At 34.0% G+C, this 18,133-nt stretch overlaps 1 protein-coding gene across 1 annotated transcript; it reads right to left on the reverse strand.

Moving 5' to 3' along the window:
* Positions 1-12,906: 12,906 nt before the first annotated feature.
* Positions 12,907-13,458, reverse strand: LOC148624842 (uncharacterized). Its single transcript, XM_088571030.1, has one exon. The coding sequence runs from the start codon at positions 13,456-13,458 to the stop codon at positions 12,907-12,909; it is 552 nt and encodes a 183-aa protein (XP_088427156.1).
* Positions 13,459-18,133: the final 4,675 nt, after the last annotated feature.

The following is an 18,133-nucleotide window of genomic DNA, read 5'->3' on the forward strand; positions in this document are numbered from 1 at the left end:
GTAATCCAGGCATTCGTCAGTAATTACGGTTCGCCTATGGTTCAACATATTTTAATTTTCTTTAAATCTTTGTATTTGATAAAGTCTAAAATATTATGGAACCATTCTCTTTTATATGTAAAATCATGGACTAAATAGTCTTTTGTGGAACTGGTTTGGAATTTTATGCGTTTATTTAAATTAAACAAATAAAAATATGAATACAATAGTGAACTGCAAAAACAAATATTTATAGAAAAAAAAAATAATAAAAAAATAAACAAAAAATAGAATAAACATTTGAACAACACACACTTGTACTATATTTCAAATTATACAATTAAAGAAATCGCCAAACAATCTCCTGTTACAATTCTCATCTTCACACATGATGTCTTAGTTATTTTTTTTTTTCAAAAACGGTTTATAAAAAAAAAACAATTAATAAATTTCAAATATTAGAAACTTTACGAAAATAATTTACCTACAATAATCAGTAATGGTTTGTTTCGTGCAAAAATTAAATCTTAATTATAACAATTGATAAAATCGAAAGGATTTATAATATTTAATTAAAGTCCAAAAATTAGGTCAACTGACTGGTTGGATTATATATATTAAATACTCTGTTGAAATATTTTCATACAATGTCCAAAATAGTATTAAACTAATTTAACGCAATACAAATAGACATTTAGTACACGCCGTGTTTAAAGTGTCTACCATATTGGTACAATAGTTAAAAATCCTTTCCAAACATACAACTGAAAATTTGGTACTTTCAAAGAACAAAATGTCTGCTTTTCCGGCTGGATACTCAAGTAAGATTATATTGTCTTCTTGTTTTGCTCCTAGTAATTTCTAGTCATTGCTGTAAATACATAAATAATTGAAATATATACATAGAAGGATCTGAAAAATTCCCAACGATGTTAGAACTGTCAAATTTTTTAGGCAAATTTTTGGTCGTTCGCTTCGCGGGACTCGAACTCGTACCGCTGTGATATTTATTGTAACACCGCCTGTACTAAGTCCAGCGCCCTAGACCACTCGGCCAGTTAGGCTATATAAAAATAATAGCTTTCGCTGGCCGGGTCATTCCTCCTCGTAGGATTTATGTCTTTATTATATTCATGATATATTTAAAATTGTTCCTTACCTCTTAAAAGAATTAATATTTGTTTGTTTGTTTGTTTGTTTGTTTGTTGGGGTTTAACGTGCGAGCAGCAATATTTCAGCTATATTCAGACGATAAAAGAAGTAAAGATGATTGATTGATTGTATTGTAAGAATATGCCCTATGATAGATATTTAATGCATTTCAAAAGACGTATAACCCGATAGTAGGTATGTAAACCCACACATTCACATCATTTGATTCCAAGAAAATCAGTCGTCACGTTATACTCTTTACGTCACATGCTTAGCAAGAAGCGGTGACTATATATCTTAAATAAGGGTAACAACAAAATTACCGACAACAATTCAGATCCATAATCAAGTCAAGTCCAACAAAAGTCTGACAAACTAAATTTTACATCACCGGAGTATCTGGTACTGCAATGGTCCTGACTTGGTACAGGCATTTCAAACTAAACGGTGGGTTAAATCTAGTTTTTATATCAGTACCAAAAAAATAACTTACAAAAATCAATCATTACACCTTGTCTTGGAAGAAACTGTGTATTTTTCAACCAAAGACTGATATCTGAAAAAGAATTTGGTAAGAGACGTTTTGAGAAGCATTTCCTCATATCCCTGATTCAGGTTACGCAAATATTTATAAAGTTTTTGGCGTGACTCGACCATGGAAGGAACACACGACTTCCGTTCTGAGGAATCAAACAAAAAACATATACATAAAACGGATTTTTAAATGCTGTATACCTAATCATCTTATTAAATATATGAACACTATGCATTTTTGTTGTACTCAGAATTTATTGCAGATCAAAACCAATATGGTTCTTCCTTCTCTCAACCACCCCCTCCAGGACTTGGCGGGTACAATGCTGCTCCATTCACCAACCAGCCACAGCAACAGGGACAAACGATTAACATTAACATGGATCCGACCGTTAACGCTATGATGAAGAATATGATGGCACAAATGCCTAGTCCGAACAATCCCAGAACCAATGAACACCAAGTGCAAATGGAATGTCCCTCTTGTCACCAACAGATAACTACTTCCACTGAATACGTTATAGGCTCTTGTACAATTCTTTCCTGCTTGTTTTGCTTTTGTATGGGGTGAGATTTCAGTAGTACAAGTCCTCGATAACATAAATATCGGCACAAAAATAAAGAGAAAAAAACAGACGACAAATTATGAGACATTAAAATCCCAAAACAAGTCCAAAACGCGAAACATAAAACATAAGGTTATTCACATACCCAAGGTAAACAACAGAATAAAATGCAATAACATGTAAAACTGAAAATAAAAAAGCAGACGTACGAAAAAAACTAACGTACTTGCAAAGTGTACTTTTACAAAATACAAGGACTTATATAAGGTGCTCCGGATTGTAAAAATGTCATGTTCCGCAAGTTCAATGGAATAAAAAGAAAAACGAAATAAACGAGTGAGAAAATGCAAGTGATTTAAAATAAACATATATTTTTTACATATTAAAAAAATTGCAACTTTGAATTGAAGCAATTCACTTTTAAACTGTAATGTAATAAAATGATCGGGTGAATAAGCTTTGTGATACAATATACAATCTGAAATTCACAACAGATGGATGCAAGGGTTGATGAGCAAACATCTAGCAGTATCCGAAAACTTTTTAAAAAGTATTTTTGAAAAATCACCTAAATAATTTACGACATAGTCACTAGACAGTTCATGCAGTTAGGTATGTTTTATTTTATGCATATCATCAGTATGCGGTATATCTCGATGGGGTCTAAGCTCCCCACTGTATGCTCTCACGCTACCTGTTACTAATGATGCTAAAAAGGCAAAATGACTGAAAATGATGTCTGTTAAATTTAAAGTTGAAGGTTAACTTTCATTTTATTATGATTTACGTTTAAAAAATATTTTTGATACATAAACCTGATAGTGTGGTAAGTTTCGACCATTAATGATTATGAGGAGTATGTGTTAAACTGACTGAAGATTTAATGCACTAGTAAATTTTGTACGCTTGTATAAAACATATTTTAATAAACCTTAAAGTAATCCAACGGCCGTGTACATTGCAAAGTTTATCGGTTTAAAATCTTACAATGAAAAAATATAGAAAGAAATCGGTATACAACCAAAATGAATCTTTCTCTTCAAAACTATAAAATTTCAGCTGAGTATAATTATTTATGTTTCGCCTTTTTTGTCTGTCTAAAATATTTTCATACAAAATTCGAATTATCCGCATCAAATTTCAAAAGCAACCACATGAAGCAAGGAACTGGCAATATGATGCAATATTTTTATTGATAAGATCAGAGATGGTACATAATCGTTTGGTAACATTAACGCGTTTATGATTATAGAACATAAGTTATAATTCGTTAGACTTTTTTTTCAGATGCATAATTCTTGCTTGGCTGCCTTTTATCTTGGATATGTCTAAGGATGTGATACATACGTGTCCAAGTTGCCGTGCAGAATGTGGGCGCTTTCTTCGACAAGGACAACGTCGTCATCGAGTGGGAAGATATTAATAAACATTTTTCTATACATTTTTTCTACATTTGAGAAGACAAGACCCACCTTATTCATTACGTTTTAGTCAATTGTATAAACAGTTTGCAGTTTGCATACAAAAAACTATTTCTCTTGGGTGATTTGTTTCTGTATTTTTTTCCTAACTTGAAATACATTAATCGCTAATGAGTACATCGTTTTAAAAATAATATTTTGTTCAATTAACTGAATCGTTTTTCAATAAAATTTTCTGAAATCAAACCATATATGTATTTTTATATTTTATTGTGTTACATGTAAGACAAGTACTTTAGATTTCACAGGTCTTACTGTAACACATGTTCTATGACAAGCTAAACAATATGCTAGTATTGGACGGATAACAATTCAGTAAACAAACATGAACTACCTTACAATTGAACAATGTCAGAAATTGTTTAAAAATATTTTATACAGTACATAAAAGTACTTATTAACCAACTACCCAAAATACGTTAAAATATGTCAAAAACTGACCAACTGATATGAATTCAAACCGGGCATCTATACGGAGCCAATATGAAAAATAGGGCCAATATGGATCACACCAGGGCCAATACGGCATTATAACTTCCGGTCGTTTGACAATGCCATTTTGAATTAATTATCTTGTTCGATTATTTATGTACATGTACCTAAACATGTATATAACTAACCAAACAAATAAACAACTTAGAATAAGGTAAGAAAACTTTATTTTAATTTGGCATGTCATTCAAATACAATCACAAGCTCTAAGGAGCTTCAGACCAAAAAAAACATATATTATGTAACATAAACAAGACAAACTAGAATCAAAGGATTTGCATATAGAAAACAAAAAAAGGGGGAATCCAATATAATTATGCTATGCATACCAATAATTTATTACACCTGGCAACCCTATTGTAATGTCTAAAACAAAAGAGCATAATATAACTTCAATTGCACATTTGTATATCTAAAATGTGCGTTTTTCAGAAATGTGTTATTTCAGGAACTTTGATCACCTGGACTAAAAGCTGCAGAAACACAAAAAAATCTTTACATTTTATACAAAAAGGATATTTATGACTAATTAATGCAAATAAACCCACATGATCTTGTTAAAACACGAAAACAACTGTTCTATAAATCATCTAGTTGAGTTGGTTAATAAAATTGTCAATAAATATTATTAGTACATTATTTTTTTGTTACAAAATATTGTTTAAATTTTCCTGTCAAATGCGAAAAAATAAGTGGAATATTAAGACGCTGAATTGAAATTATCGAAATTTATTACCTTCTTTCAAGGAACTTCGCCGATGTACAGTAAAAAGTACAAACGAATGTCTATCGATAAAATTTTACTGTTTGAAATTCAGTTTGGTATTGAAAACTTTTAGAAATCGAATATCAAACATCGAATATCAAACATCGGATATCAAACATCGAACATCAAACATCGAATATCAAACATCGAATATCAAACGTCAAATATCAAACGTCGAATGTCAAACATCGAATATCAAACGTCGAATATCAAACATCGAATATCAAACATAGAATATCAAACATCGAATATCAAACGTCAAATATCAAACGTCGAATATCAAAGATCGAATATCAAACATCGAATATCAAACATTGAATATCAAAGATCGAATATCAAACATCGAATATCAAACATCGGATATCAAACATCGAACATCAAACATCGAATATCAAACGTCGAATATCAAACATCGAATATCAAACATCGAATATCAAACATCGAACATCAAACATAGAATATCAAACATCGAATATCAAACGTCAAATACCAAACGTCGAATATCAAAGATCGAATATCAAACATCGGATATCAAACGTCGAATATCAAACATCAAATATCAAACATCAGATATCAAACGTCGAATATCAAACATCGAATATCAAACATCGGATATCAAACATCGAATATCAAACATCAAATATCAAACGTCGAATATCAAACATCGAATATCAAACGTCGAATAACAAACATCGAATATCAAACATAGAATATCAAACATCGAATATCAAACATTGAATATCAAAGATCGAATATCAAACGTCGAATATCAAAGATCGAATATCAAACGTCGAATATCAAACATTGAATATCAAAGATCGAATATCAAACATCGGATATCAAACATCGAATATCAAGCATAGAATATCAAACATCGAATATCAAACGTCAAATATCAAACGTCGAATATCAAAGATCGAATATCAAACGTCGAATATCAAAGATCGAATATCAAACATCGGATATCAAACGTCGAATATCAAACATCGGATATCAAAGATCGAATATCAAACATCGGATATCAAACGTCGAATATCAAACATCAAATATCAAACATCGAATATCAAACGTCGAATATCAAACATCGAATATCAAACATCGGATATCAAACGTCGAATATCAAACATCAAATATCAAACATCGGATATCAAACGTCGAATATCAAACGTCGAATATCAAACATCGAATATCAAACATAAAATATCAAACATAGAATATCAAACGTCAAATATCAAACATCAAATATCAAACATAGAATATCAAACGTCAAATATCAAACGTCGAATATCAAACATAGAATATCAAACATCGAATATCAAACATCAAATATCAAACGTCGAATATCAAACATCAAATATCAAACATCGAACATCAAACGTCAAATACCAAACGTCGAATATCAAACATAGAATATCAAACATCGAATATCAAACGTCGAATATCAAACATCGAATATCAAACATAGAATATCAAACGTCAAATATCAAACATCAAATATCAAACATAGAGTATCAAACGTCGAATATCAAACATCGAATATCAAACGTCAAATATCAAACATCAAATATCAAACATAGAATATCAAACGTCGAATATCAAACATCGAATATCAAACGTACTTGAACTCGTTTTGAATGATGAAACAAATATGATCATAATCAAATAAAAATGTATCATATCCTCTCATTATGGGGACAATTCTACTGGTCGACAGTTTATTTACAACTTACTTAACTAGGAGACTTTAATTTAGTCTACAATATTTTATTGTACAAAGAAACAGCTTATATGCCAAAATAGATTAATAGTAACACGAAGATTAAGCATATACTCCAAAAGTGATTTATAAAATCTATTCTTTTAAAATTTTGTTATGGTGATATGTTGTGCTGTATATTTGAATATGCTGCCGTAACAGTAAAGGTTTATGCAGACTACTCAGGTAAATATTACTTTTCTATTAATCTAGAAACACTATTTGCTCATGGAAAATATCATTATAAACTAAAATAAAAAAAAACGGAGGTAGAAAAATTCATATTGCCATATGAGTTCACCGTTTATCTTCCCATAACTGTGGTTTATGACTGTCATAGTAACCTTTTGTGTTGTTTTCACGTCTAAGCAACGGCTTTCCTCGCGTGTTTCAAACATAACGCAATAAAAACATAAAACGGCATCATATGGAAACAATGTAAACTCTTTGAAAGATGAATCAGAAATAATTACGTAATTATAATTTTGTAAGTAACTTCAAAGATATCAGTCATATCACATTTCCTGTATTTAAGCATGTTGTCATAATCTGTCCACTGCACATGGTAGAACTTATCGGTGTTAGATTTGTCTTTCTATTTTGACACATTTTGATTTTTGGTACTTCTTGTGTACAGATTATTTTGGATTTAAACTTTGTATGCATTTGGGCTTAATGTGTCTGATGAGAAGTTTATTACTACTTGAAACACGTGTACAGCATACAGAAAATTGCTATATTTATTAGATTGGTATTTCTTTTTATTTTATTTTATTTTATTTTTTTGTGTGTTTTATATACTATTTCTGAATACTCAATAGTAGGGTTCAACTGTTGAAAAAAAAAGATTTCAAATCTTCCAAGAGCCTACCAATGTTAGCTGACCCTTCCGTACTATTTAATTGATTAAAGGAACCATTTTTAAATCCAAAGAACAACAGATTTCCGAAATATTGATTGATTCGCCTTAGTTCTATTAATTTTATTGTCGCATTTGAAATGAACATTACAATAACCTTACACTACGTTTAAAAGAAACTTTATATTGTACGACAATCGGGTTAGAAAATATAAAAATCACCAACACAAAGCGGATCGATTTTTTGTTTCCAACACTTATTAAAGTAAACTTTATAAATGGAAGGTACAAAAATATGTTTACACTTACCAACTGAATGCATTCTTTCGTTATACTTCTCAAGTGTGTTGTAGATACGAATCCAAACGAACCTGGGTTTTCTCACAAAGCCTTAAATGCGGATGGCGGTTACAATACCACACCATTTTCCAATCAACCACAGCAACAGAGGCAGGAGACTACAATAAACATGGGTTCGAACGTTTAAGATACAACGAAAATGATAGAAAATGTACGTAGTCCTAACTGGTTCCAGGATCTCTTTGTTTTTTTGTTGTTTTTTTTTTTTTTGTTTGTTGTTGTTTTTTCGGCCGGGGGTGGTTATCAAATCGTACATGTTTTATCTTTGCACAAACGGAACAGCAAATCATGATAGACTGCACACACTAAAGTACAAAGCCATCATTTCGAAGGATATACATGCACTAAGAGTATATTATAGGGAGGTTTAGCGCGCTGTTAAACGTAGATTTAACCCACCATTTCGTTTGAATTGCCTGTACCAAGTCAGGACCGTTGCGGTACCACTTTATCCGTTGGTATAATATCTATTTTGCCAGATTTATTTTGGACTTGACTTGATTATAGATCGGATTAGTATTCGGTAGTCTTGTTGTTACCCTTATTAGATACGAAAATGTTTAAGCGAGATTGCCCCAATATCTAAATGCCGGTGCATAGAAACAAAACTTCTGAGGGGAAAAGGGTTATATGAAAATTGAAAATACAGACGTGAATTAATTATTGAAGTATTTACTCTAGTAAGAGAGTCAAAGGCGTTTGAATAGAAGTAAGACCATTTGAAAACAACCGATACGTGCAGAGTGGGCTTCCATTTTCGTTTCTTTACATTTAGTATATATTTTTAAATGTGGTATAGTAAGAAATGCCCATCTGTCCATGGCGTCCATAGCCAGTTTTGGTTGAGTTCTATAAGTATATAATCGGTTTTCTTGTTTGTGTAGGTGGTATATATTTTTAGTTTTGGTTGAGTTCTCGTTACTGTAAGTATATGATCGGTTTTCTTGTTTGTGTAGGTGGTAACTAATCGGTTTTCTTGTTTGTGTAGGTGGTATATAATCGGTTCTCTTGTTTGTGTAGGAAGTATATATTTTTAGGCTTTCAGGTGTGTTTTGTTCTTGAATTTCATTGGCACGTCTTTATCTCATCTGGGCATCAACGGTTTAACGATGCACTGACAAATGAACAGACAAACAGACATGAAAACCATTTTAGAAACTTGATTTGCTCAAGTATTGTTTTATACTTTGTAAACAAAATTCCACATCATCTTCAAAGGATACCGAAATGTTGTTAAAATGCTAGGATTTCTCTATAGACAGCATATTTGTCCAGTGGGATGGATGATTTCATTATCAGAATATAATAGCATTAAAACCTATGATTTTTCAACACTGTATACTTCTATTCCCCATACTCAGTTAAAACCCCGACTCAAAACATACATCGTTGTTTAAAACAAAAATGGTACTCCTAGATACAAATATATCGTTCTTGGTAGATTCATCATACTTTGTAAGAAATAATTCCAAATCATCTTCCAAATATACAGAGGAAAATGTTTACAAAATGCTTGAATTTTTAATCGACAACTTATTTGCCCAGTGTGGTGGACGCGTTGTTCAACAAATTGTCGGCATTCCAATGAGAACAAATTGTGCTCCTCTACTTGCCGACCTGTTCCTTCACTCTTATGAGGCTGACTTTATAGCTGATCTGGAAGAAAGAATATCGTTTAGCTAAATCCTTTAATCTCAGTTTCCGTTATATAGATGACGTATTATCTTTAAACAATCCTAATTTTGGGGATTTGATACATCGCATCTACCCCAAATAACTTGAGATAAAGGATACTACAGACACTGTGAAGTCAGCCTCAAATCTTGATCTACACTTAGAAATCGAAAGTAAAGGAAAACTATTGAACAAACCTTACGACAAACGTGATGACTTTTCATTCAGAATTGTCAACTTTCCTTTCTTCTGTGGCAACATCCCTTCAGCACGTGCGTATGGAGTGTTCATATCACAACTCATACGTTATGCCAGAACATGCCGAAGCTATGCAGACTTTTTGTATTTCGCTAGAATTCTAAAAAGTAGCCTTCTGGAACAGGGTTATACTGCTACAAAATTGAAGTCATCACTACAGAAGTTTTATGGTCGTCACCATGAACTCGTGGATCATTATGGTGTATCCATCTGCACCATGAAAATTGATTTATTCAACGGGTCATAGTTTTCCTTTCCTCGTTATTCTTCCCCGGACTCGACTTTTTATGAGCAACTCGGCAGTCTAGAAATGCGGAGAACGCTTACCCTACCGGTGCACCTGGTCCATGCTCTCAGTTTTTAGTGGAGTCCGATTTGCTCATTTGCTTTTGTTACTTTGTATGTATGATTTTAGTTTCTTCATGTTCTTTGTAGTGTATGTCTGTTTTCCATGTCTGGTCTTTGTCCCTGGATTACATTATTTTGATTACCGCTATAACCCTGGTTCCCTTGATTATTCTTTCAACAGACGATCGGCATTCCAGTGGAACATTTTCCCCCGCTACACGCTGACCTATTCCACGCTCTTTATTAGGCTGACTTTATAGCTTTATATTTTTTTCAAGAAGAAGAAGGAACATATTTGATCTTTGTTTCCGTTATATAGATGACGTATTATCTAAGTAATCCTGGATTAAAGAACTTGAGATAAATAGTAAAAAAAGTAGCAGATATGGTGAAACGAAACAAATGCACCGTCGTATAGCCTTTATGAAAATATTGAATACTTGTCTAGATCGCCAAATGGTTTTCAATAAGAGTACACACACGCCAAATTAGCATCCACGGTAACAGAGCGATAACACTTCTTCAAAATAAAGAAAAAAGTCAAATAACGACACGAAGACACATCAATGACCTACATTGACAAACACTATTGCCATTCGAGTGAAATCATTCACTTCTAACCAAGTACATGTATCATGCTGCAAGCGCAGCAGACAAGTTGGAAATAGTAGACAAGCATCCGAAATTTACGAAATTAGATTAATGCAACGAAAAATCACCATTACACGTGCGCCATTATCAATTATTTTTGAAAACTTGATCTTGATCTTGATATCTAGCAAAGCAATAAATCGAGCGATAAAAACCAACGCAGGGCCAATAATTTACTACAAGATTTCACTACAGATACCATGAAGTCAGACTTATATCTTGACCTACTCTTAGAGTTCGATGGAAAGGGAAAACTCATGACAAACGCAATGCCTTCTCGTTCCGTATCGTTAACATTCATTTCATTTTCATTTCTGTGGCGACATCACTTCGGCACCTTCATATCAATTCATTCGTTGTACCAGATCTTCTTGAACTACTTTTGTTTTCACTGCGCTAGACTTCTTATGAATATACAGTAAGAGGATGCAACCTTGCCTTAACAGGCACGGAAAACTGCTCGTACTAAACAGACTGTAGAGTACTGTTCCACACAGAAGGCCATGGATTACTTCTCGTACTCAACAGTCCATGGAGTACTGCTCGTACTCAACAGGCATGGAGTACTGTTCGCACTCGACAAGCATTAATTTACTGTTCGTACTTAACAGACTGAGGATTTCTAGTGGTATTCAATAATCAACGGATTAGTGTTTATACTCAACAGGCCACAGATGAATGCTCGTACTTATCGGACACGGATTACTTTCGTACTCAACAAACCATGGAGTACAGCTCGTTCTCAATAGGTCACGGATTACTGCTCGTTCTCAATAGACCCTGGTGCGGAGTACTACACGTACTCAACAAGCCACTGATTACTGTCCGTATTCACCAGATCACGGCGTACCGCTCCTATTCAAAAGTCCACGGAGTACTGCTCTTACTTAACAGGCCACGGAGTACTGCTCTTACTTAACAGGCCACGGAGTACTGCTCTCACTTAACAGGTCAAGGATTACTATTTGTAATCAACAGACCATGGATTACTTTTCGTACTCTATGAATTATTTCTGTCCCTATAAAAAAAAACTTAACATAAAATCCTTCTTGAAATTTGTAATATCGAAGTCAATAGATCATGACTGCAAGGCATAAGCATGAAATGGGTACGGAATTGTGATATTCCGATACTAATGCAACTGCATACCGAATATGATTAACTTAGCACAAGTGGTTCATATTAAACTGACCTAATTAGAAAACTTAACATGAAAATCTTAACGTGGACGCCGACGCTGTAACGGTAATATCTTATTCTCGCCTTTCATGATATTTGTTGCAGGCGAGTCAACAAAGGGGCCACGTCAATATTAGTTCATTTCAGATCCAAATTTACTTATTTCTGCATCGTTCGAGTCTCATCAAAAAAGACATCTAAAATGCCTCAACATGTTTATTCAGTCCGAAACAAGGTCCCCATCTAATGTAAATCGGCTATTGCAAAACTGGATTCAAATGCTGCCACGCGTACAGTGCTGTGCCATAATTTACCGGCAAAATCCAAGATGGCACCGGTCAAGCGTGAAAATACATGTGTTTAAAAGTACTTAGTTTTATTCATTACTTTGTTATTTTGCCGTTCACCTTAAACACTTTCCGTAAACGCTTTGGAATTGAATGATACAGTCCCTGAATATAGTCCACACTGAGATTTTCCCAAATGTCACGGATCAAGCTGACAGTTCGGCGGCAGTGTTAAAAACTTCAGTTCTCTGCTGCAACTGAATTTTCAATTTAAGCCATACATTTTCGATGACATTTAGGTCTTGTGATTGTGCAGGGCATTCCATTCAATCTATATTGTTCTCCTGCATGTAGTTTTGACATCCTAGGCCCGATTTATGGGGGCATTGTCGTCTTGAAACACAGAGTCCTACTCCGGAAAATGCCGAGCAATCACTGGCCATAAGTTGCCCTCGAGTATCTCGATGTATTTATGTTTATTTATAGTACCATTTTACTGTGTTAACAGTTCCGACAGCATGGTAAGTAATGCAGCCCAGATAATGACAGAAAGTTTCCTCTGTTCATACACAATCTTTGGACTCTGCCTCATCCTTTCTCCGCCAAATATAAATATAGTTATTAGTGCCAACCACCACCTGACATTTGTCCGAAAATACAACTTTGTCCCACTGACCACGAACACGCCAATAAAGCTTTTCTCGTGCCCATTTCAAGCGTTTTTTTCTGTTCACCTCTCGTATCCGGACTTTCTTCTTAACAACTCTCTGATGATATCCTTCTTGGTACAAAGCACGCTGAACTGTCCTTTTAGATACTTGAGCACCTCTATGTTCATTGAATTTTAGGGTAGCATCCTTTAATGTGGTCTTACGATCACTCCGAACTTGCCGAACGAGCACCCTGTTGTCCTTTGCATCAAGCAAACTACGGCGACTTGTTTGTGGTTTTTTTTCTGTTGACCCCCTGCGCCGAAAACGAACAATAACATCTGAGACAGTTCCCCTGGAAATACTTAATGTGTCAACAATCTGTTGCAGTTTGTGTCCACTCTTATGCATTTCTACAATCACTTTTTTAATGTCATCTGACAACTGTTTACGTTTTCCAGCCATTTTGGAAACATCAACATTTTGCGCTGACGTAGCAGACGAAACATTAATTTCCGGTTTAATTATAAAAGTAGAAGTAATTAAACACATTGTTATAAATTGGTTTCTAAAATTAACGACGGGGAAGCCCAGGGTTAGATAATTTATTGTTGATCACGTTAGGCTTAACCGGCGCCAAATTTGTTTTTGCCGGTTAATATGGCACAGCGCTGTAGAACGTCAGGAAATAAAAAAAAACAATGAACATTCATCAAGTTATATTTCAAAGCTCTTACCATACCTCCCAAGGCCTAGAAGTCGAATTTAATTAAAAAATGGAAAAAAGATTTTAGCTACAAGCAATACACTCTCACGAGATATATATGTGTAACATACTGAATATTGCGATCGGGAACCAGTCTACGTTCGTTTAAACGCACCCTGGGAGCGTTCGTTTAAACGCACGATAGGAGCGTTCGTTCAAACGCACGATACGAGCGTTAGTTTAAACGCACGATAGGAGCGTTCGTTCAAACGCACGATACGAGCGTTAGTTTAAACGCACGATACAAGCGTTTGTTTATTTTTGTACTTTGATTATTTCCTTGATTTAACTGTTATTTTTATATTTTTTGCTACTACTGATTTATATAATTTCATTTATTTTATTTTTTAAATTTTTGTTCTGGCTTCATTATATGACAATATTATTATTTTTCGTCGTTCGTCTGTCGTGCATTTAAACGCACGATATGAGCGTTCGTCTATCGTGCATTTAAACGCACGTTAGGAGCGTTCGTTTATCGTGCTTTAAAACGCACGCTAGGAGCGTTCGTTTATCGTGCGTTTGGGTGTTGTGCGTGTGTTAAACATAAACGTCTCAAGGAGTGTTATGTTTTATGGCTGTTGACGTGAAAAATCTACCGCTGCCCCGAAACCAAATAAAAAATGACGTTATTAAGAATATTACATTTTGTATATTTAAATTGTAAAATCAAATGAAAACAAGATTGGATTCAGTTAAAAACATAGAAGTAAAGTTTGGAGGTATTAAAACATTATGGTAAAGCAAAATGTTGAAAATTGGCAAATTCATATTTCTATTTCTATGATGAAGAGGACAGCACAAAATCCTACGTTGGAAAATCGGTTGAATCATTGAACTACAGTGAGGCCCATGAAATATTGGCATTTTGTCAGACATTTTCTAATCAAAATAATGTCAGACCGCATACACAACTCTTTACACTCTAGTTTTTGAAATGTTGATAACAAATATACCTTATAAAAATCTTTTGTTTACTTAAAAACTGATTTTATAAAATTAACAATAAAGTAAGCATATTCTAAAGAAGAAGATAAGTGGTCGACTTTTATGGACATTGTTCTTTACTGGTGCTAATGCCACTGTATACCATATATGACTGACCTAGCACAAGTTGTGCATTTCAAACACCTTATCAGAAAACTTAACAAAAAATCTTTCATGAAATTTGAAAAATCAATAGACCATTACTGCAGGGGTATATGCATGAAATGGATACAGAATTGTAATATCGTGATGTTAATGCACATGCTTCCTAAGAATAATTCGTTCTTATCAAACTGACATAATCAGAAAACTTATTAAAATTTTTTGTGTGAAATTTCAAATTTTGAAGTCAATAGACCGTGACTGCTGGTTAATATGCACGATATGGATACAAAATTGTAATATACCGATACCAATGCAACTGCATACCAAATATTACTGGACTTTGTTAAACTTACCTAAGTAGAAAACTTAACATGAAATCTTAACTCCCGCCTTTCGTGACATTTTGTTGCAGGCGAGTCAACAACTGACCACGTCAACGTTGGTTCATTTCAGTCTTAGCAAAAATATGAAAAAAGATGATGTGGTATAATTGCCAATTTGATAGTCATCCACCTAAAGCCAAGCAACAAACAGTTAAACTTCTACAGGTCACCACACTGTCTTCAATGGCGTGAAAACCCATGCCATAAAGCAAGCTGTAAACGGCCCGAAAATAAATGAAGTGAAACTATTCGTTATAGACGAAGTTCGACCTAATTTATAGAAAAAAACGTAAAACGAATAACAATGAACATAAAAAGCCACCACAACTAAACTGCAGGTTCCTGGCCTGGGACAGGCACAGAAAGTATATGACGGGGTTAAACATGTTTGTTAGCGCCCAATCCTCCTCCTCACCTGGAACAGTGGTAGGAAAATACAACAAAACGAACTTTATCAATCTGTAGAATTTGGATTTCACCATTGAGATCGAAACAGAATACAAACACTTTAACAAATAGGACAAAAGACAACAAGTTGTAACTACCTCGAAAGAGTACTGGCTGTTTCCGTAAGCTTGTTCAAAATCCAAAAGCATCTGATATGCACATAATACATCCATCAAGCTTAAATCTAAAATGTCTCAACATTGCTATTCTGTCCAGAACAAAAATAACAATAAGACAAAAAAAAATCGATTTCTGCAACAATGGACCTAAATGAAAGAATAATATAAAGAAAAATACAATGAACAATCATCAAGGCATATATCAAGATCTGACTATCGTTTAACGATGTTTTCTTGTTTGCTTTGATAGATAATGTTTGTATTAACAAAACAAGATTACGAACTTTCAAGAGTCATTTTTAATAGAACTCGATTTTTCAATTTAAAAAAATGAAAAAGGATTTTGGTTTTAATGTTAAAAGTGTTTGAATTTCAGAAGTGATACGTGTATGAAAAGAGTTTTTGCTAATATGTATGAAAAGAATATGTGGTAATTAAGAATGTTATTCAACTCTTTTCTTAGAATATAACAGCCCCACCCCACCCCACCACCCCCTCGAGTAGAAATACCCAACTGTAACACAGACACTGCCTTTTGATCATGTTTGAAGCGAAAATGAGAGCTTGAAAAAATGTAACGCGATCAATGATACATGTCACATAAGGGATACACAGGATATACTCAACGGATTTGTCCAATTAGTTACACACATTTATAGTTTAACACATTAAAAAAATGTTGATAGAAAAAAATAGATTCCATCAATCCGTATAATCCTTAATTTCAGTGAAGCTAGTACCAGTCCATGTAGTACGAAAGCCCATTGAGCTTATTTTCGTGGACTAAATAAAGGTTTTTTCGCGTTTTAACGCGAAACTTTTGCAAAATAATGCGTAACTTACGCGTAACTTACGCGTAATAACACGAAACTTTCGCGAAATATCGGGTAACTTACTCCACAAGAATCCATACATCGTTTAGGTAGTGCCTATAATCTCCGTTTCCGCTATACAGAAGACGTATTATCGTTCAACTAGTTTTGGGGATTTGATACATCGCATCTATACCCCTATGAACTTGAGATAAAGGATACTACAGACACTCTAAGTTCAGCAGCCTCATATCTTGACTTACACTTAGTTTAAACTTATTTATTGCATCTAAAATACACACATTTATACAAATATAGTACATGTACTATATACACAACACAGGATTCGTAAACACGCATAGCTTATAGAACTCCGTCTCCTTCAGAAGTCAAGACAAAGTTCATGTACAAATATCATGTTCAAGATTACGCAAAAATACATACATACGTTGAATTATGCAATATATGGTTTTACAGTAACTGAAAAGGAAGTAGTTAGTAAAAAAAAACAATACAATTTTAGAAAAGAAAAAAAAACAATTATAACAGGTTTTGAAGTGCATATCAAGTGAACCGTTTGCTATCTATGATGTAGTTGTGTACTTGAAGAAACAGGTGTTTGTTTTGCTCGTCAGAAAGATTTTTAGAACCAAAAAGCAGAACATTAACATCTAATACAACAGGATATGGAACGGACAGAAAAGTATTTTGTCTCAAATTTATCTATCGGTGGTTACAATACAATAAGAACGGTTGTAGTCTCGGTTTGTCCACATGAACAGAGGGGAGAATCGACCAAATTACGAGCATATAGGTGTTCCGATAGCGAGGCACAGTGCATTCGCAAGAGGGCGCGAAGCACTTGACCTTGTCGGTTTCCTGCATGATAGTAATAAATCGGGGGCGTATTTGTCTTCCTCATAACATGCTTTTTTAAAATTTTTATAGAATCGGAACTGCGAACGGGCGTTGGCAGAATGTTCCAAAGTTAAATAGTCGCTGGAAGAAAACAATCATTGTACAATTGAAGGACAGTTAAGTTATTCGAATGTCTAGTGTTGTATGCATGGCGGCCACAGACCGTTGCTGGAGGTGTTTATGATTGGGTACCTCCTGAATCTAAACAGAATTCATTTTGAGGCTCGGATGAATAGGCTTATTGACCTTGCGAGATATAGTCATAGTCTCCGTTTTCTGAGGATTAAAACTTGCTAACCAGGTATGAGCCCATCTATGGATCTTTTCCAAATCCGTGTTCAGAATCTCAGCAGATTGCACTGGATCGTCAACTACGAGAAATATATTAGTATTATCGGAGAAAAGTTTTATCTGGGCATCAATATTCGTTACGATATCGTTTATGAATAAAATAAATAGTAAAGGTCCAAGTATGGAACCTTGCCGTACGCCCGCGTTCATATCCGCCAGGTTTGAGTTACTCCCATTAAGAACTACTCTCTGACGTCGCTCGAAAAGATAATTTTCGGCCCATTTTAAAACATTACCCAAAAACCCATATTT

The sequence above is a fragment of the Perna viridis genome, chromosome 2 (genome assembly GCF_037379345.1).
Source record: "Perna viridis isolate PV_CMFRI_1.1 ecotype Kerala chromosome 2, ASM3737934v1, whole genome shotgun sequence".
Lineage (NCBI taxonomy): Eukaryota > Metazoa > Mollusca > Bivalvia > Mytilida > Mytilidae > Perna > Perna viridis.